This window comes from Pipistrellus kuhlii, unplaced genomic scaffold (assembly GCF_014108245.1).
Source record: "Pipistrellus kuhlii isolate mPipKuh1 unplaced genomic scaffold, mPipKuh1.p scaffold_m20_p_1, whole genome shotgun sequence".
Lineage (NCBI taxonomy): Eukaryota > Metazoa > Chordata > Mammalia > Chiroptera > Vespertilionidae > Pipistrellus > Pipistrellus kuhlii.
Window position 1 is genome coordinate 52912983 of NW_023425404.1, and position 21203 is coordinate 52934185.

The 21203-nt window shown below is 51.7% G+C and overlaps 1 protein-coding gene across 3 annotated transcripts; it reads right to left on the bottom strand.

Annotated features, from left to right (window-relative positions):
- Positions 1-1153: 1153 nt before the first annotated feature.
- VPS18 (VPS18 core subunit of CORVET and HOPS complexes) lies at positions 1154-13750 on the bottom strand. 3 transcript variants are annotated; one of them, XM_045574371.1, is made up of 5 exons: positions 13333-13750; positions 10988-11129; positions 5938-6029; positions 3943-5813; positions 1154-3250 (listed from the first exon to the last, which is right to left on the bottom strand). In XM_045574371.1, exons 2-5 carry the CDS (start codon positions 11014-11016, stop codon positions 2525-2527), a joined length of 2718 nt encoding a protein of 905 aa, XP_045430327.1. In that variant the 5' UTR covers positions 11017-11129; positions 13333-13750; the 3' UTR covers positions 1154-2524. The 3 variants fall into 3 exon arrangements, with proteins under 3 accessions (XP_045430327.1, XP_036301371.1, XP_036301379.1); XM_036445478.2 differs by lacking the exon at positions 13333-13750 and adding an exon at positions 12341-12776; XM_036445486.2 differs by lacking the exon at positions 13333-13750 and having other exon boundaries at positions 5938-6118; positions 10988-11123.
- Between the last annotated feature and the right edge of the window lie 7453 nt (positions 13751-21203).

The window sequence follows — 21203 nt, forward strand, 5'->3', positions numbered from 1 at the left end:
CTGACTCCGGGCTGGCACACCCTCCGGTGGCCACTCCCCCAGGCGCTGTGGGAGGGAGCCGGCGGGCCGGGGAAGCCAGTAGACAGCGTCCCCTAGTGTCCTCTGCCAACCCGCCGGGGCGGCTCCCCAGGGGCCTCTCAAGGGCGGGCCTCAGGAAGCACCTGCTCCCAGGACCAGTGGCCGCCCTGCATCTCCCCCAGGTGGCTTCCTTGTTTACAGGCCTCCTGCCCTGATCCCAGCGTCACGGCCTCTGGCCACTCCTTCTATTTCCAGTGGCCGCTCCAGGAGCAGCTCATTCATCTTGGCCGCTGCCCACACAGCTCCCCCTCCCCCTCGCTGGCCCTCCCCCAGGCTCAGGGCCAAGGCCCTGAGGGCCTTCTCTCTCCCCTTCGTTCCAGGCCTTGCTTGGTTTCCAGGGATCTAAGAGCTGTGGCTTCCCGTTGCCCTGACTCAACGGAACCCCTCTCTCTCTCTCAGTGCCAGGGAAACCTGGGGCCTTTTTCCAGGAATGAGGAAGCCGCCCGGGACCAGATGGGCAGGCTGAGAGAGGACAGAAGGGGCAGGGGCGTCCCAGGCTGTCTTAGCCAAGTTCTCTGGGAGGAGGGGGCGATAGGCAGTGTTTGTTTAACTAGCATATTAGGCCCCCATTATGTGCACAGACAGAAGCCCCAAGCTGTTCTAAGTAGGGAAGGGACCGTGCCAGGGGCAGGCCGAGGCTTAGACCTAAAATGTACAAACGGGAGGGGGTGAGGGGAGGTACAACACCCCGAGTCCTCTGCTGGGCATGTGTAGGTGTGAGGAGAGCCTTAGGCCACATGGGGAGAGGGAATAGAAGCCTTCCAGATCTTCCTGGAACGGGAAAGAGAACAGGATTCTGATGTCCTCTGCTTACCCAGTGAGACCCCCCCCCCCCTCACACACACACACACACACACACACACACACACACTTACTCCCACTCTTACTTCTGGGGGAACATGGGGAATCTGAGGCGCATCGGAGCTGGCAGAGGCCTTGCTGTTGTTCCAGTGGTTGGGGAAGTCAGGTGGGCAAGATTCCACCGGGACCGCAGCAGACACATCTTGGAGGAGGATTTGACCGCAGGGAGAAAGAAGAGACTGCAGACACCAGCCAGGTGCCTTGACCCCAGCCCGATTCCAGGAACACTCGCTTGTTGTTTTATTTCAGTCTGGCAGCCAACAGGCCACACCCAGAGAGCAGGCTGTGGACTGTGGACACCCGCGTCAGGAGCAAAGGCTGTTCGCTGATGTCACAGGAAGGCCCCGCTCGAAGCATCTTTGCTTGTGGCTTAGCTTCCAGCCACAACGAAAGAAGTGTGATCTGGGGGAGGGGCAGGGCACAGGAGCTAGAGAGGAAAAAACCTGTTTGCCAAATGCCATGGTTGGTAGCAATGGCACCCTCCCCTCCATGCTGGACCTCAGCACTATGGCTAAGTGCCAGACAGTGGTGGGGCAGTATCAAAGATGGGCAGCACCTGGGCCCACAGGAATCCAAGCTGGTGGAGAGGGGCAAGCAAAACCTAGTATTTGTAAGGGCTAATGGAGGGAGAAGGAACGAGGGGCTTAGATTCATGGTTAGGTCACCGAGACACCCAGAAAAATGCTTGGGACAACTGGGGAAGGGACAGACTGAGGAAGCACTCCTGGAGAAAGCGAGGAATCGGCACGTCCAGCTGCCTGCGTGCAAAGGATTCTGTGGGGAGCAGCACCCCCTGCTGGCAGAGGGAAGAACAGCCCCTGTTCCAAACAGGATGATGGGTGGTCATTTCCAACAGAAGCCAAGAATCAGAGGATAGAGGGGAGGGACGGGCCGATCATCCTGTCCCACTTCCAGGTGAAGACACAGGGCCAAGGCTCGAAAGCACGCAGGATCCAGGCAGCTTCCCCGCGGCCCCCGCCCACTCAGCCAGCATCACAACCCACCAGCTCGAGCCACAGTGCAACGCAGTTTAATGCTCTCCGCCATCACCAGCTCCCGCTGTCCTCCACAGCGGACACCCAACAGGGTGCACAAGCCCGCACCCACTGCCCGCACCGCCTCCCCCACCCCCACGCCCAGACCTGGAGGGGGTGTCTTTCCGCTTCTGCGCCCCGGGGGCAGACAGGAGAGAGGGCTTCCTCTGGGAGAGGAGAGGCGCGGAGTGAAAAGGGAGAACGGTACTCCTGCTCTAGAAGCTGAGCAGGAAGTGTGCCGAGAGCGAGAAGGAAAACCGAGCTGTTCGATGCTGAGGGGGTGGGAAGGCGATCGGAGCGGTGACCTTTCTGGCTCATGCCCTGTGCCGGGAGGCGGGCTGCCGGCCTGGCGGAGCAGCAGCCCGAAGGCGCCCTGAGGAGCAGCCTGAGCAGCGGGCAGGTGCGCTCAGCGCGGACACCCCCATGGGCCACGGCTGTAATCCGCTCCCTCCTACAGCCGCGGCCTCGCAGCAGCCCCCTCACGCCGCCTTCCTAAGACCCGCAAGTCGCTGTGCTTGCCCGCCTGCCCGCCTAGCAGGGGCGGCCGCCTCCTACAGCCAGCTGAGGTGCTCCTCCTCGTAGCGCTGGGGGTCGATGAAGGGCCGGTCGATGGAGCGAATCATCAGCTCCCCACAGTACACACACTCGGCGGCCACCAGCTCATCCAGGTCAGCCTTGAGCTGTTCCCGGCTTGGCCCCGCGGCAGCAGCGCCCCCCTCGGCCTCCTTCGCCCGGCCGGAGCCCTTGGTGGGGGGCGGAGCGGCCCCCAGCTTGCGCTGCAGCTCCTCCAGCCGGGCCTGCTTGTAGGCAGGCAGCCCAGGCCGCACGGCCTGCAGCAGGCAGTCCGCGTGGAACATGTGGCCGCAGAGGAAGAGGTAGAAGGGGCGGCTGAGCAGCGGGAAGTCGCAGGTGGCACACTTGTCCTGGGGCTCCACGGTGCCGTGGCGGCCCCGCAGCTCCTGCAGGTCCCGCCGGAGGCGCTGGGCGCTGGCCGCGGCCTCCTCCATCTCCCGCTGCAGCTCCTGGATGTGGTGGCTGTAGGCCTTCAGGGAGCTGCAGATGGCCTCCTTGAAGTGGTCGATGGTGACGAAGTCGGGGAAGAAGGGGAGCACGTCCTCGATCTTGAGCAGGGGGCAGCTGGCCAGGCAGGCCATGGCGGTCTGCACGTCCTCCTCCTCCTGCACCACGTGCCGCGCAATCTTCAGCCACAGCTTCTTGCGAAGTTCCTCGTCTTCCTCGGGCAAATCGGCGCACTGCTTGGCCAGGTCCACGTCCACCTGTGGGGCAACCACGAGTGTTAGGGTCAAGCCTCCTCCCCACCCAGGACAGAGGCTGTGGGAGAGCCCGATGCCGAGGGAGACCCTGGGCCTGAGAAGGGGCTTCTGGGAGCCGAGCCAGAAACCTGCCTCGGGGGGTCCCGTCCCCCCACAGCTCTGCAGAAGCTACTTATGACGGCGGGCTTCAATCTTAGTGAACTTAAAAACCACCTGGGGGGTTCACATCATCACAATCCAGATTTGGGGCCCTGCCTTCAGACATTCAGTAAGTCCTTTAGGTAATAACTCATTTGATTCAACTGATTTGAGAAATGTCCTTCTGCATTTGTGACCGTAATACAATAGCTAGCGTGTGTGTAGGACTTACCTAAGCAACAGGCACTGTTCTGAGTGCTTTTCCTATTCAGCACTTTCATCTGAGGGAAGTACTATCCTATGACCCCCTTCTTTGGATGAATCATCGGAGGCACAGAGAGCTTCAGAACGAGCCTGCGGTCACACAGCTTAGAAAGTGGCAGAATCGGAATTCAAATCCCAACTTCAGAGTCCCCGTTCTCAGCCTCTGTACTGCAGCACCTCTCCGCAGAGGAAGCCAGCGCCCCCCGGCCACAGCCACCTCTCCAACCCCTCAGCACTGACGTTGCTGCTCTCCAGGCCCCTCTCTTAGATGGCGACAGGACTCACGGGCTCACCTGCAAGGCCAGGTCCACGGCCTCCTCGTACAGCTCCAGGACCTTGTAGACGTGGACACAGGCTCGGTGGTGGCCGTGCTCGGCGCAGAGCCGCAGCGCGTACTTGAGGTCGTAGTGCACGCGGTGCGGGCTGGCCCCCGCCTGCTCCAGGTAGGCCAGCAGCGAGGCCGGCTGGCCGCGGGCATACAGCGACAGCAGGTAGTTGTGAATGGCCTGCTCCGTCTCGCCCAGCACGTTCACGCAGAACTCCATGTAGCGGATGGCCTGGCTCACCTGCTGGGCCTCGCCGCCCTGGCTGTAGTTCACCAGGGCGGGGATGAGCTGCCGGGCGTCCAGCCGGCTGCCCATCTCGATCCAGGCGTCCACCAGCTGCCTGGGGATGTGGCGGATGAGGATGGGCGAGAACTTGTAGACGAGCTGGGGGTCCCGGTGGCGGGCCAGCACCGCCAGGGCCTCCTCGTAGGCCTCGTGCTGGCAGTGGTACGCCACCACCCGCTCGTAGTCCTGCATGATCACGGCGAAGTAGACCATGTGCTCCGTGTCCCCGTGGCTGGCGAGCAGCTCGTGGACGGAGGCCCTGCTGGCGAAGAGCGCCTCCTTGTGGCGGGGGCTGCTGAGGAAGGCGCGGAAGCGCTCCCGCGTCTCCCGGTAGGGGCCCAGGGCCTCCGGGTCGCCCTGCAGGGCCCCGAGCCGGCTCAGGTACAGCTCCGTCAGCCAGGTCGTCAGCAGCGTGGCCTGGGTGCGCTCGGACGGCTTCAAGCTGGCCAGTTTGCGCTGCAAGAACTCAACCAGAGCCTCCTCCTGCCGGGCCTCCAAGAACTTGAGGGCGATCTCCTCGAAGTAGCTCTGGGTCAGGGCGTAGCAGCGGGCGCTCTCCAGGTAGCGGCGCTGATGAAAGCAGAAGGCGGCCTCCCGGGCCAGGACGGTGTCCAGGCAGTCGGGCCGCTCCCGGCAGTACTCCTTGGCCAGGTCGAAGCGGTTCATGTCCAGGTAGGTGCGCCACACGTCCCGGGCCTCGCGCTGCACGTGGTAGCGGAACACGGCCCGCTCCGTGTGCGCCCACAGGTGGCCGGTGGCCGGGTCCTTCACCATGTGCCTCAGCGGCCCGAACTTCTCCAGGAAGCGGTCCCGCAGCACCACCTGCCCCGTCAGCGTGCACACCGCCTCCACCCGGTCTGCCAGCAGCAGCAGGAAGTGGAACTGGGTCAGGACGATGGCCAGGGGTGGGCTGGCCCCGGGCCCTACCCCCTCTGGGTACTCCCAGACCCGCTCCTCGCTCAGCAGGGAGTCGGGACGCCCGTGGTCCAGTGACCCGTACAGCACGCCATCCCCCATCATCCAGGCGAAGGCCCGCGGCGCGGAGCGCAGTTTGGGGGTGTAGAAGGCCAGCTCGCTGTAGCCCAGGCTGCTGGGGAACTCGCGGAACGGGGGTGGGTGGTCCGCGAAGGCGGCGAAGAGCCCCAGGAAGCTCTGCGCCTCGGCTCCCTCTGGCGCGCGGCCTATGAACTGGAAGAGGCGCTGCCGGGTGGTGGCGATCACGAAGCCGCGCCCGTCAGGGCCCCGCTCGGCCTCGATGGAGCACACAGGCGCCGGGCCCCCCTCTTCGCTCAGGACGTACAGCGGGCGGAAGTAGAGATCCGGGGCAGGGCCGAAAAGCCCACCCTCGCTGGCGGAGAGCTCTGCCTCGAAGATCTGGCCTTGGGCAGTGCCAACCAGGATGGGGCCTGTGCTGCTCTCGGTGCCCAGGGCCTTGTTCCAGCCCACACTCTCCACCAGCTGCCCCTTCCAGCGTGCCAGCGGCCGTACCTTCTGTCCGTTACGGTTCACATAAAGGACCTCTGTGCTGCTCAGAGCAATCAGCAGGTGAAAGCCTGGAACAGGGGAGAGCGTGGCATCCTGGAGGTTGCTGCTATTCCACCCTCAGCCTCCTCCTTGCCCTCACCACCAGACAGTGACTTACCTCAGCCCCACCCCCACCCGCCATCCTCCACTTACCAGTGTGGTCCAGGAACATCTTGTGAACTCGGGCATCATCCTTGCGCCCCAGCTCCACATGGTTGGGTTCATTTGCCTTGCCCAGGTCAATGCTGTCAGGACAAGAGGAGGGCAGATCCTTTTCTCGAATCACAGACCTCTTTATAATTTGATGAGAGCCACAGCCTTTCTTCCCTGAAATCTACATATACACATAAAACTCTGAACACAATCCCACGGGACTCTGAAACACAGGCAGGTCCTTAACCCTCAGCTGAGAACTCCCGAACCTCATTTTGAGAAGTCCACTAAGCAGAAATCTTTCTCCTCTACTCAACAGACCTCCAGTGCATCCAGGAAAATAAGCAGGGGTATCCCAGACTCCTGGGGTGAAAAATGAACAACAAATTGTAGCTAATGGTTACTGAGTACTTTCTATATATCAAGCACCATGCCAAGAGCTTAATCTAGTATGATCTCAATCTTCACAATAACCTTGAGAAATATTCCTGTTTGAATTATAGTTCCCTTATTAGAATCTTTTTAAATTATATGCTCATTCTAACTAAAGAAATCATTGTAAAGATGTATAAAGAAAAAACTAATGATTTTCTTCTCAAACCTGTCATTCCCGACAGAGAACACTGATGCTAACATCTTTCTCCATATTTATAATATAGTGTTTTGTCAATTTTTACAAAAATGACTTCATAGTGTGTGTGTGTGTGTGTGGGCACCTTAACTTATAATTTGCTTTTCTCACTTGGATATTTCATGAGCATTCACTGAGTTAACAGATACAGCTCTAACTCGTTTTAATAAATGCATATTTCTTTTATGGCTGAACCATAATTTAATCATCATTTTCCTACTGGTAAGCATTCAGCTCACGTCCAGTTTTTCCTACCAGGGATAATGCTGTGATCATCCTGGCTGGATGTTCTCAGTGGTCGGAGCACCAGCCGGGCACTGGAGGGTCTCAGGTTCAATTCCTGGTCAAGGACATGTTCCTCGTACCCCATTTGTGGGTTTGTTCCCTGCCCATGGGCAGGGTGTGTGTAGGAGGCAACTAGTTGATGTGTCTCTCTCACATCAATGTTTCACTCTCTCTCTCCTCCTTCTCTCCTTTTTACTGTCTTTGAAAAGCCATGGAAAAATACCTTCCGATGAGGATTAACAAAACAAACAAATACACAAACAAACAAACAAATAATGCTGCAATCAATATCCTTGAATCTGTATCCTTGCAACGAGTACTTTTATTTCTATGGTTATGTATTTCCCAAAATGGGATTGCTGGGTCAGTTATAATTTCAAATTTTAACAGACATTGCCAATTATTTTTCCAAAAGATGGTGGCAATTTATACTCTCACCAGCAATGTATGAGAGTCCGTTTCTGTGCATCTTCACCAGCACCACATATTACTGTTTTTAATTTTTGCCAATCTTATAATTTTTAAAAATGGCATCTTAGTGTTATTTTAATTTGAATTCCCAGAAGTTAAAAATATTTTCAGATGTTTAGTGGAAATTTGGAGTTCCTCTTCTGTGAACTGCTTGTTTATACCCTTTGCTCTCCCTTTTCTATTAATTTATAAGGGCTTTTTAAGAAACAAGGATGTAGATTGTTAGTCATGTGGAAAAACTATTTTCCCACCATCTTTTGTCTTGAACTGAACCATTGCTATTTGTTCTGTCACAATAGCAATTACTATGCAATTAATTATATCTTTTGCTTTTGGCATCTGGATTTTCTAGCTTAAGTAGGAAGACCTTCCTTCAGCCCAAGAACGTAGAAATTTATTAAATATTCTTTTTTAAAAAAATCCTCACCTGCCTGGTTGATGTGGCTCAGTGATCCTCTCTCATCATTGATGGGTCTATTTCTTTCTCCCTCTCCCTTCCACTCTAAAATCAATAAAAATAAAAAAGAGGAGGATCCAAGATGGCTGCACAGGTAAACACCTAACTGCAGCCGCACACAACAATTTCAATAAAATACAACTAAAATATAAAATGGACATTACTCAGAACTACAGGAAAGTCGACTGACTGGAAATTCTACAACGAGAAGCAAGGAGAAAACCAGAAGGAAGAGCGGAGGAGCTGTAAAAGCCTAAGGTACGGAGACACGCATGTGGAGAGGACAGAGCCGGAGAGGAGGGGCGGCTGAGTGCCTGGCTGGTGTCCCTAGCAGGAAGGAGATAAAAGCTCCGAACTGTGCTGGGCCCCAGACCCGACAGCGCTGAACCCCAGTTCTAAGCCAGACCCTGGGGACCCAGGCTCATACAGAGGGAGCCTGGGCTGTAAGGCAGAACCCCGGGGGAGCGGCGAAAGGCAGAGCCCCCGGAAGCGTGCACATTGTGCGCAGAGAAGAAACGGTTGGCTAACTGAACCCCAGTTCCGGGCTCATTGGGGGAGAGACTAGACTGTTTGGTAGCAGGCGAAACTCGAAGGCACCTCACTCTCAGAGGTGCTTGCAGCGAGTACTGAAGGACCCTGAGGAATACTGAAACTCAGGAGCCGCACAGGGTGTGGCTGCCGGAAGCCAAGGCTGTAGGCTCCACCCTGAAACTCCGCCCCATCAGGGAAGCTGCAAAAATGCCGAGACAATGAAATAGATCACAAACGAAAGAAATGGAGGACAAAAAGTGACTGGAGTTCAAAACCACACTTATAAGGTTGTTCAAGAATCTCCTAGAAAAGGCCGATAAAATAAATGAGACTTATAAGCATATGAAAAGGGATCAACTAGAAATAATAAGGGATCAACAAGAAATAAAGAATACATTGTCTGAAATAAACAATATTATACAGAGTCCTAAAAACAGAATGAAAGATCGCAAGAATCAAGTCAAAGATTTGGAACATAAAGAGCCAGAAGACACTCCTCCACAGAAGCTAGAAGGCAAGAGAATCCAGAAAATTGAAGATAATGTAAGAAATCTCTGGGACAACTTCAAGCGAACCAACGTCAGAATTATGGGGGTCCCAGAAGATGAGAGAGAGCAAGATATCGAAAACATACTGAAAGAAATAGTGACAGAAAACTCCCCCACCTGGTGAAAGAATTAGACTTACAAGTCCAGGAAGCGCACAGAACTCCAAACAAAAGGAATCCAAAGAGGACCACACCAAGACACATCATAATTAAAATTCCAAGAGCAAAAGACAAAGAGAGAATATTAAAAGCAGCAAGAGAAAAGCAGGTAGTTACCTATAAAGGAGCACCCATACGATTGTCAGCTGATTTCTCACCAGAAACCATGCAGGCCAGATGGGAATGGCAAGAAATATTCAAGGTGATGAATAATAAGAACCTACAGCCAAAAATAATCTACCCAGCAAAGCTATCACTCAGAATCGAAGGCTAGATAAATAGCTTCATCAATAAAAAAAAGCTAAAGGAGTTCATCACCACCAAACCAGAATTATATGAATTGCTGAAGTGGGTTCTTTTGGAAGAGAAAGTAAATAAAGATAAAAACCATGAACAACAAATACATAACTATCAACAAGTGAATCTAAAAACCGAGGAAATTAAAAAAAACTCTGATGAACAATATTAACTGTTGAATATAATAGAATCAGAGGTATGGAAGGGGAGTGAACTGACGATTCTTGGGGAAAAGGGGAGAGGGGTGTGTGGGAAGAGACTGAACATAAACTGTGCACCTATGGATGAGGACAATGGGGGGTGGGGAAAGGGCAGAGGGTGGGGTGGGAACCTGGTGGAGGGGAGCAACGGAGGGGGGGCGAAAGAGGGACATCTGTAATAATATGAATAAAGATTTAAAATATATATATATATTTAAAAAAAAATCCTCATCTGAGAATATGTTTAGAGAGAGATAGGGAGAACGAGAGAGAGATGGGGGGAGGGAGAAACATTGATGTGAGAGAAACATCTATCAGTTGCCTCCAGTATGCGCCCCGATTGGAGATGAAACCCCCACAACCTCGTATGTGCCCTGACTGGGAACCAAACCTGTCGTCTTTATGGCGCATGGGATGACAGGACAACACTCCAACCAGCAAAGCCACACCAACCAGGGTGCGTTGTTTATTTTTATTTATTTACTTTTTATGCATATTTTTTATTGATTTCAGAGAGGGAGAAAGAGATAGAAACATCAAAGATGAGAGAGAATCATTGATCAGCTGCCTCCTGCATACCGCGAGGCCCCCCCCCCCCCCCCCACACACACACACACACTGGGGATTGATTGAGCCTGAAACCCTGGCATGTGCCCTTGACCAGAATTGAACCCGGGACCCTTCAATTGGCAGGCTGACACTATCTCTCCTGAGCCAAACCGGCTAGGGCCAGCGTGCATTGTTTATGTTTTATATTTAAATAACGATAACGATTTCACCTAGAATTTATTTCTGTGACACAGAGGTTTAGCTGTTTTATCCCAAGTAATTATTCCTGGGATAATTTGCTAATACCTTTGTCAACTTATATATGTATTTATTTCCAGATTTATTAAAATACATTATCTCAATTTTTTAAAATATATTTTTATTTATTTCAGAGAGGAAGAGAGAGAGGGAGAGAGAGAGAGAGAAAGAGAGATCAATGATGACAGAGAATCATTGATCAGCTGCCTCCTGCATCCCCTACACTGGGGATCGAGCCTGCAACCCAGGCATATGCTGTGACCGGGAATTGAACCATGACCTCCTGGTTCATAGGTTGATGTTCAATCACTGAGCCATGCCAGCCAGACCATTATTTCCCTTTAGAGTGGATTTATTCAGGATTCCACTGACCCATGTGACTAAGTGGGGGGGTTATCTTTATCAGAGGAAGGGACGCATTTAGAGGCTGGCTGACTTACTCAAGATTCCAGAGCTGGCAAGTAGTAGAGCTATTAATAGAATGTGAATCCAGGTTCACCTTATTGTTAACTACCACCCTACGTTGGTTCTCTTTGGGAAGAATATTTCTTGAAAATTCCAAATCCCCCATTTCACCTGCCCAGAGAAGTAGCAAGGCACGAGTTCGTTAGCAGTCCCGAAGTATCGCCGATCCACTCCTATTCCTGTGTCCGGCCCTCACTCACCGGAGCAGCGCGTCCTTGCCCAGGCTCATGCAGAGCTGGCTGCAGGAGACGACAAGACTGGTGATCCGCTCGGACGGGGTAAAGTCAATGCGCTGCTTCGTGAAGATGGGCGCTTCTTTCTCCAGCTGGGCGTTCACGTACCCTACAGGGGAGAAGCAAAGGGAAGGTTAGCGATGGGAGAGACGGAAGAAAGGCAAGAAACAACAACAACAAGCTGCTCCCGCCCTCGCCCGTTCGGCTCAGTGCATAGTGTCAGCCTGCGGACTAAAGGGCTGCAGCTCCCTTTCCAGTCAAGGGCACATACCTCTGTTGCAGGTTTGATCCCTAGCCCTGGTCAGGGAGCGTGCAGGAAACAACCAATCAGTGTGTCTCTCTCATATCGATGTCTCTCTCTGTGTCTACCCCTCCCTTCCACTCTCTAAAAATCAATGGGAAAGTGTCCTCCGGTGAGGATTAACAACAACGAAACAGTGCTGCTCTCCACTTTCCCAACAGATTCCTACCCAGGGCCTTGGTTAACTAACCAATATGTCAAGTAGCTTGCTAATCCCCTCTACATTCGGAGTCCTGGGCTCTTCGCACACTTCTGACAGAACCCCTGGGATGCTGTGGATGCTGTCACGCCATGATGTACCTGCTCCCAATGGTTATGGGCGAGTGGGGGTTGGGCATTTCCCCTTATCAATCTTTGGCCCAGCAACCCCAGCTCAACTAAAGTCATCTAGCTTCACCCTCTCCCCTCCTCCCTGCCCGTGCAGTAATGCTCTCAGTGAGTCTACAGGGAACCTGGGAAAACCGTTCCAATCAGCTGGTTAACAAGCAGAAGTTGCTTTCTCTCTGGCTTTACTTCATTCCTTTACCATTGCTCAAAACCCCCAGCACTTCAGACCCCTCTGCCAATTCTGTACTACTCTCTGCAAAAACGTCTCCTCTCAGTGCCAGGCTTCACCCAGCTCTAGCAAAGGCCCAAAACACTTCATTTTCCTCCTGTTTGGGGACGAAGTTAGCTCTAGGACCATCCCTCCTTCTCCTACAACACCCGCCTTTCACAGTTTCTTTCCCCAGTCTCTTCCTCCCATCTCCAGAAAGGCCCTCGAGAAAAGCACAGAATCAGGTGAATCTTGAAGCCTATTATTCTCAGTTCTCCCAACTGCAGTCCTGCAGGCAAGTTACTTCCTTATCTGGGTCCCAGTTCCCTCTTTCAAGGACCCTAGTGGCAGGGCCCGGATCACGCGGCTGCTCTTTCAAACTTCGACCATCACACGAGAGCCCGGGGAGCACCAGGGGCCTGGACCCAAACTGCACGCCCAGGAGGCGAACCAGGGCTCTGTGAGCCACCCTCCCTCTCCTTACCCGAGTGGGGGATGCCCACGCTGGGGCAGCCGGGCTGCAAGACGGCCGAGCGGGACAGGGAGTCCTCGTACTCATCCAGGATGGACGCCATGGGGCCTGGCTTCGGGACTCGCCGCCCCAGGGGTTACAAACGGGGCTTCCGCCAGGGATCCCTGCGCCCCGACTGGAGCCTGCGATTCCCCAGCTTCTACACAGCGATCTGACAGACGCTGGCGATGGCCGCCCTCCTGCTCTTTAAAATCCCGAGGACCTTCTCGCTGTCGCCTTACGGAACGAGGTGGCTCAGGAACGCTCCCCCTTGAACCTGGCGCAGTCCTGCACCCCACGCCCGCCGCCAAGAGAGCCCCGACCCCTTAGCGGAGCTCAGGTGATCCCCACTCGCCCCGGTAGCTCAGCTGACTCCCGCCCCCTGGGCGCGCGCCGACTACGTAACTTCCGGGTTCTCAGGCCCTCTCGTGCACGGGCGCAGGAACTTCGCGGGGCGGCCACTGGGTGTCGTCGCGAGAGGGGCGGGGCCAGGAGGGGGCGGGGCCGGGCGGAGTGGAAGGGGCGTGTGGGCGGGGCCAGGCATACGGGAGGGGCGGGGCGGGGCGGGGCCTGGACCCAGTCCTCCCCTGAGGGCGGGGACCGGAGTGCAGCTGCGGTTCCCAGCTTGGGGCGGAGGCCTGGCCGCGTTGGTACTGCAGGCCAGTGAGTGGGGTGGCGGATTGGCCTCGCTGAACACAATCCTCTCCTTCCAACACCCGCTGCAGTTCCGGGCTTTGCCACGAGGAGGTAATCCCGGCTTTCTCAGCCCCTTTCCCCGACCTGCCCAGCCTCCAGCTCCAGCCCTCCAGCTCCAGCCTCGCCGGTCCCTGCCACCTTCCATGCCTAGGCTTTCCTCCCTCAGCTGGACTCAGCCTCCCTGCCCAGCTCCGCTCCCACCTTTGTAAACAGCTCGCTGCCCTAGGAGAACGTCCTGTTCCTCAGTCTAATCGCTGTCTGGATCCTGCCTTCACAAAGCACAGGGAAGTAGTCCTGATCTCTTTTTCCACATCCAGGGGCCCGCTTACAGAAGGTGGCAGAGCTGGGTGCCCCAGCCAGTGGGAAGTCATGGGCTACCTGACCTACCTCTGACCTGCTCTGCAGTGAAAGGCTCCTTGGGGTGGGGAGAGGCCAGACAGGAAGGCAGAAGACAAGGCACAGCTAAGGGGTGCCAGGCTGCTTCCATTCACTCAATCACCGAAAACTTACCCTTTGCCTGGCCTCTGGCGAGGTGCTGGGGTCACAGAGTTAAGTACGGTACCATCCTTGAAGGTCGATGGGCCAATAACTAAATAATTAATGCTAGGAACGCTGTTGATGGATTTGTTCAGGTCACACATTTCACAAATAAACACACTCTCTCTGTGCCAGGCACGGTTCCAAGCTCTGGGGCACGGCAGGGGCATACCCAGAGATGTGGCCAGAGTGCTGCAAATACCTTCAAACCCGGCAGGAGCTAGGGACAAGTTTTGGAGGTGGGTGTGGAGTCCTAAACAACAGGACTGCAAGGGATCGGGTGTGACTGCAGTTTGGTTTCTCTCTTCCACGGACTAGTTGACTCAGAGTCGCTTTCTTTTTCTTTTTTAAAATATATTTTATTTATTTGTTTATTTATTTATTTATTTATTTATTTATTTATTTTTTACAGAGAGTAAGGGAGAGGGATAGAGGGTCAGAAATATAGATGAGAGAGAAACATTGATCAGCTGCCTCCTGCACACCCCCTACTGGAGATGTGCCCACAGCCAATGTACATGACCTTGACCGGAATCGAACCTGGGACCTTTCAGTCCGCAAGCCGACACTCTATCCACTGAGCTAACTGGTTTCGGCTATTTTTCTAAAAAAATACTTTTTATTGATTTCAGAGAAGAAAGAAGAAGGAAAGAGAGACACATGTCAGTGATGAGAGAGAATCATTGATCAGCTGCCTCCTGTACACCCCCACTGGGAATCTAGCCTGCAGTTTGGGCAAGTGCCCAGACGGGGGTGGAGTGTCAAACACTCAAACACTGAGCCACAACTGGCCCGGGGAGTCTGTTTCTTTGTGAGGCCCAGGGACTCTACTTTGCTGGAAGGCTCTTGGACAGAGACACCACCATCCAGCTTTAACCGGTAGCCCCCAAGTAATGACTAAAAGCTCCCGCTTTATTCTCAAAAGGGTCCAGGTTTGCACAGTTCTCTGTGTGGTCACGCTTCTTTTGCCAAACTTCCCTGCCAGGCGCTGAGAACTGCACCCTCCCCAGCCCACACTGAGGGCTCTCTGGGCCTGGAGTGGCCCCTGCCGGGGATGGGGTGACAGGGTACTGCGTCTGAGGTAACTTACCTTCAGGCCTGTGTCTCCCTTCTTGCCCGAAACCAGCGGCTGCGGGGCAGGGAAGGAGGCCTCCGCCCGGGAGGAGGGATCCGGCCAGAGAGCTGTCCTGCTCCTCGCATGAGGCCCCGCCCATATCACCTGTCATCTGCATCAGGGAAACATAAACAGGTCCAGCCAAAGGTCAAGTCATCATAAAAGATACATTTACTGATTGCCGACAATGTGCCACGCACCAGACTAAGTTCCAATTAGTCACTGTTACTTCATCTGATGTGCACGCTAATGCTGTGAAGCAGGCACTGCTCTTTCCCCCACCTCACAAGAGCAGAAACTGAAGTTCAGATGGTGAATTTGTTCAAAGTCTTGACCAGGAAATGGGAGGCCAGGGCCCATATTCAAATCCAAGCACACTGTGCATGCCCCTAATGCCAGCTGAGAAAGGGAGGCCCAGCTGATCCCTCAGGTCTGGACTGTGCAGAGTGACCCCCCGGCACGGAGCGGGTCAGCATGGGGGTGTTCTCAGGGACACAGTCCTTCCAGCCACCCCCTCACCGTTCTGAAAGCCTCGCTCTTCCCCACTGCTCTCTGGGATGTGTGGGGTGGGGCCTACGTGAGCCTGGCTTACTACAGACACGGAACACGCTGGATTCCTGCTGAGGTGGTGACAGCCGCATCTCCCACATGCTCATTACTCAGTCCTTGGGCTGGACTTTGGAAGAGCCCAGAGCCCAGCCCTCTTTTTTTTCTTTTTTTCTTTAATATATTTTATTGATTTTTCACAGAGAGGAAGAGAGAGGGATAGAGAGTCAGAAACATTGATGAGAGAATCATCGACCAGCTGCCTCCTGCACACCCCCCACCGGGGATGTGCCCGCAACCAAGGTACATGCCCCTGACCGGAATCGAACCCGGGCCCCCCCAGTCCTCAGGCCGACGCTCTATCCACTGAGCCAAACCTGTCTCGGCAGCCCAGCCCTCTTATCCATCCCCAGTCACTTGTTAGCTGTGACACTGCACATTTGATTGCTCTTAGCTTCGGTTTCTTCATCTACAGAAATAGATGCAATAATTACCTAGGAGGTCTGTTTTGAAGAGTAAATGAAGTGATCTAGGAGAAAGCTCATTGCTATAGCATAATGTCTAACATAGAACATATGCTCCTGATAGCCAAAACCAGTTTGGCTCAGTGGATAGAGCATCAGCCTGCAGACTGAAAGGTCCCGGGTTCGATTCTGGTCAAGGGCATGTACCTTGGTTGCGGGCACATCCCCGGTGGGGGGTGTGCAAGAGGCAGCTGATCGATGACTCTCTCTCATCGATGTTTCTAACTCTCTATCTCTCTCCCTTCTTCTCTGTATAAAATCAATAAAATATATTTTTAAAAAAACTCAATAAAATATATTTTTTAAAAAAGTACATATGCTCAATAAACTCTAAATAGGAATTTAATCTGACAATCACTCTCAAGTCACCTCCTCGTTGGACCACAACCTCCCCCTAAGAGCTACAATGGCTTTCCTTGCGCTGGCCACTTACTGGCACTTAATTTTGAAGTGTTGACATTCTGTTGTGATATAACAGAAGCTGATTGTAAGAAATCACTCAAACTTTGCTGAGCACGGGAATACAGAGGTGCCTCAGGGAACTCACAGTTACAGACACAGATCCACCAGCAGCTCCTGTGCCTCCGAATCCATGTGGTAGAGCCATGAGACAGACCAAGGCTGACTGCTAGGTGAGGGAGAGAGAGGACTGGAATACAAAAGCAGGTGGATTTGAGCTAGGACTTGAAGTGCATGCTTGATTTCCAAGAGCAAAAAGAGAAAGGCATTAGACAGGGCTCAGGAACACCAAGAGGACCTTGAGCGGGGTGGCTCAGTCCTCCGGCGTCCTCCTGTGCAGGTTCGGTTCCTGGTAGGGGACGTGCAGGAGGCAGCTGCCAATCAGTGTTAAGCTCTTACATCATTGTTTCTCCCTCTCCCTTCCCCTCTCTCTAAAAAGCAAAATCGGGGGTGGGAGAGGCCGGGGAGAGGCCAATGGGGGAAAAAGAAGACATATGTAATACTTTAAACAATAAAGAATTAAAATTAAAATAAACAAAAAATATAAAGCAAAATCAATAAACTATTAAAAAAAAAAAAAAAGAAAAAAAAGAAAGGAAACCAAGAGCAAAGGCCTGCAAACAGTGTGATGTTTGAAGTTGGAGGGAAAGCCGAGCACTGTGGAGGAGGATGTGGACGGGCTGTGGCAGCCTGAGAAAGCCGAGGGAATGGGCCTCAGAGGCGGTGGTTCGGGATGAGGTCATCTGGTGTGGCTTGGGTGGAGTCCACATCAGGAAGGATGGGACCTGAGGCAGGTGCAGAGGACACGTGGTGAGGGACGGCCCAATCTGAAGAAAGAGTGAGAAGACCCTGGGCAGACATTTCTGAGAAGGACCTGCTGGACTTAGTGTGAAGTTAGATTCAGGGGAGGAGGGAGGAAGAGGGAGCCTGGCAGATGGTGTGGTGACACCACAGCCCGGGAGGAGGAAGAGCTGCTTGGGGGAAAGAGGCAGAGGTCACATGGATTGGGCACCTGAAGCCCCTGCAGGGCATTGGCTGGAGGAGACTTCACTAACTCACTAATAAATATTCATTAAACAATTGCATAAATCAGCATTCTCATGCTTTTGTTTCTACGTTTGTAAAATGTAGAAACACCGTACAGGATATGACCTTCTATTTGTCATGTTTCCTTGGGCCTGTCCCTTTTAACTGTGGCAATTTTTCAGACTTTTCCTTGTTTTTTATGACCTTGACAGCTTTGAAGAGGTATTTTGTAGGATGCTCTCTAATGGAATTTGTTTGATATATATATCAAACAAATATTTGTTTGATATATATATATATGTGTGTGTGTGTGTATATATATATATATATATATATATATATATATATATGGGTTTGATAAACCTATAGCTGGGATTATAGGTTTTTGTTAATCCTCACCCAAGGATGGATATATATATATATATATATATATATATATATATATTTTATTTTTTTTTATTTTTTTTTATTTTCCCATTGATTTTTAGAGGGAGTGAAAGGGAGGGGGAGAGACAGAGAGAGAAAAACGTTAATGTGAGAGAGACACATCAATTGGTTGCCTCCGGCACACATCCCTACTGGGTTGGGGGTTGAGCCTGCAACCAAGGTGTGTGCCCTTGACCTAGACCAGAACTGAATCCATGACCCTTCAGCCCGTGGGGCTGATACTTTAGCCACTAGGCCAAGCTGGTTAGGGCAGTTATGGGTTTTGGGAAGGTAAGGTGCCATTATCATACTTCATATCAAAGGTACACTCCATCAACATAACTTCTCACTGTTGATGTTGACCTTGATCACCTGCCTGAGGCAGTGCCTGTCAGCCTCCTCCGTCATAAAGCTGCTCTTTCTCCCCTTTCCGTACTGCACTCTTTGGCAGGGCGACATCACACACAGCCCACACCAGAGGAGTGGAGGTTTATGTTTCCTTGAAGGTAAAGTATAAATCATCTGGAATTCTTCGTGGGAGATTTAGGAATTTGTTTTGAAATTTAATTTTAATTTTATTTAATTTTATTATTATTTTTTAAAATATATTTTATTGATTTTGTACAGAGAGGAAGGGAGAGAGATACAGAGTTAGAAACATGAGAGAGAGTCATCGATCAGCTGCCTCTTGCACACCCCCTACTGGGGATGTGCCCGCAACCAAGGTACATGCTCTTGACCGGAATCGAACCCGGGTCCCTTCAGTCCCCAAACTGACGCTCTATCCATTGAGCCAAACCGGTCTTGGCTAATTTTAATTTTAATCATCATAATATATGAGTACATTTTAAAAATAGAACTACAAAACTTATTAAGGAAATGAAGAAGTCCTTTGCCCAGTTAAGCTCGATTGGATCTGTTCTTATCTCTCAGTGCTGATCTAAGGATATTCCCAGAATGCACCCTACTCCCCCAAACACTTGAGAATTTATTCTTGGGGTTTGTCCCCTCTGGACTGGCTTCCCTGATCCTCTCCCCTGCCAGGATCAGAGCCCCTCACAGGTACTCCCTGAGCCCCCACATAACGATCCCCCTTCATTACAATGGCCCTATAACTTTCTATCTCTAGCTCCCTCTCTCCTCCCACTCCCCTGCTTCCTCTTCTCCCCACTCACTCTCCTCTTCTCACTTCCCTCTGCTTCTGCCTCCGCGCTGGGATGGCTGTAGAAACTCACTGAGGGCAGGACAGGTGTTGTGTACCCGCTGGGAACAGAGCCTGGCGCGTTGTTGGCTCCTATTAAAATACGCTGAGTCTTTTCTCTTACCTGTGTGGTTCCCTTCCAGATGTTTCCACACCTACCGAATCTCCTCAATGATCAGAAACCCTTTTTTATTCCCTGTTACCATTATCTCCTCTCCCGCTGAGTGAATGTCAAAGCCCCACCCACAGCGTGTGCGGACCGCCCGCCCTCCATCCCCGCCACCTGCCAGGGCTGTGGGCCGCTGGTCTAGTGAGAAATAAAAGCTTCCTGGGGAGCACAGCCCTCCACACCAGGCTCCACCCACCCTTCGGGGCATAGAAGGCTCCCAAGGGGCACAAGGAACCAAATAGTTTTAAGGGGATCAGTGACCAAAGCCCCAGCTTCCCTTAGCTCTTTTCTAAAAGTAACCAGCAAGCCGAAAACGGTTTGGCTCAATGGATAGAGCGTCGGTCTGGGGACTGAAAGGTCCCAGGTTTGATTCCGGTCAAGGGCATATACCTTGGTTGTGGGCACATCCCCAGTAGGGGGTATGCAGGAGGCAACTGATCGATGTTTCTCTCTCATGGATGTTTCTCTCTCATCGATGTTTCTAACTTTCTATTCCTCTCTCTTCCTCTCTGTAAAAAAAAAAAATCAATAAAATATATTAAATAAATAAAAGTAATCAGCAAGAGCAGGTGCCTGGGAGCAAGGGGCCAGCTCCCTTCCACCTCCCTCCCTGGCTTCTCTTTAACAGAACAGGGGACCACGCATTAACCTATAGTGGGACAGCCCACACCTCAGCGCAGTGCTTTAGGGCAGAGAGATCCGTAGAGACCACTGGAATTGCTGCTGCTATTCCCGCAAAAAGGACAAAGACGAGATAACAGGTTCTTTGTACATCAAATGGTTTGTAGTTCTTTAACTCAAATACAATTTGAGAACCTAAGCAGGTTTTTAAAAAAATTAATTTCAGAGAGAGAAAGAGATATAGAAACATCAATGATGAGCGAGAATCATTGATTGGCTGCCTCCTGCATACCGCCTACTGGGAGTCAAGCCTGCAACCGACCAGCAATCAAACTGTGACCTCCTGGTTCATAGGTCAATGCTCAACCACTGAGCCACACAAGCCAGATCCCTTAAGCTGGTTTTAACAGACTGGAAAGAAGTCACCAACATTTTTGGCATATAATTTTTAATTAACTTACTGTTGACAGTGTTCTAGATGTCCCCATTTCCCCCACTTTGTGGCATATGGTTTTTATATGTATATATTTTTATTGATTTCAGAGAGGAAGGGAGAGAGAGAGAGAGAAGTCAATGATGAGAGAGCATCATTGATTGGTTGCCTCCTGCACGCTCCTACTGGGGATCGAGCTGGCAACGTAGGCATGTGCTCTTGACCAGAACTGAATCCAAGACCCTTCAGTCCGCAGGCTAATGTTCTATCCACTGAGCCAGACCAGCTAGGTCGTGGCATATAATTTTGAAGGGGCTCACATATTCCAGTATTATTGCTGTATCAAGCCTCCTTTTATTCCCAGCTAATGATTAATGTGAATAAAGTTTCTCCACGTTTATATCAACACAAAAAAAATATATAGGAAGAGAATTGATGCTGAACTTTGTCTCAGTCAAGCATTCTATCCAGGAATACATGAACTACTTGAAAATATAAATAGAAAAGTCATGCATCTAATAAAGAGATGTATTTCTAATATAATTTTTAATTATTTTTTAAAATATATATTTTATTGTGTTTTTACAGAGAGGAAGGGAGAGAGATAGTTAGAAACATCGATGAGAGAGAAACATCAGTTAGCTGCCTCCCACACACTTCCTACTGGGGATGTGCCCATAACTAAGGTACATGCCCTTGACCGTAATTGAACCTGGGACCTTTCAGTCTACAGGCTGACGCTCTATCCACTGAGCCAAACCGGATAGGGCTATAATTTTATTTTTTATGTATAATTATTTTTATCAAAATGTGTAATATATTACCCTGGCCCGACTGGCTGAATTGATTGGGCATAATTTCATCAGCCAAAAGGTTGCAGGTTTGATTCCCGGTCAGGGCACATGCCCGGATTTCACTCAATCCCTAGTTGGGGGGCGTAGAGGGAGACATGCAATGCAGGAGGTGGCTGATCAATTTTTTTTCTCTCTCTCTAAAATCAATAAAAAATTTTTTTTTAAAATTCCAATGCATGCATTTGAAAGTGAGGTAATAGTTTTATTTAAACTTCAATATTCACAGTATG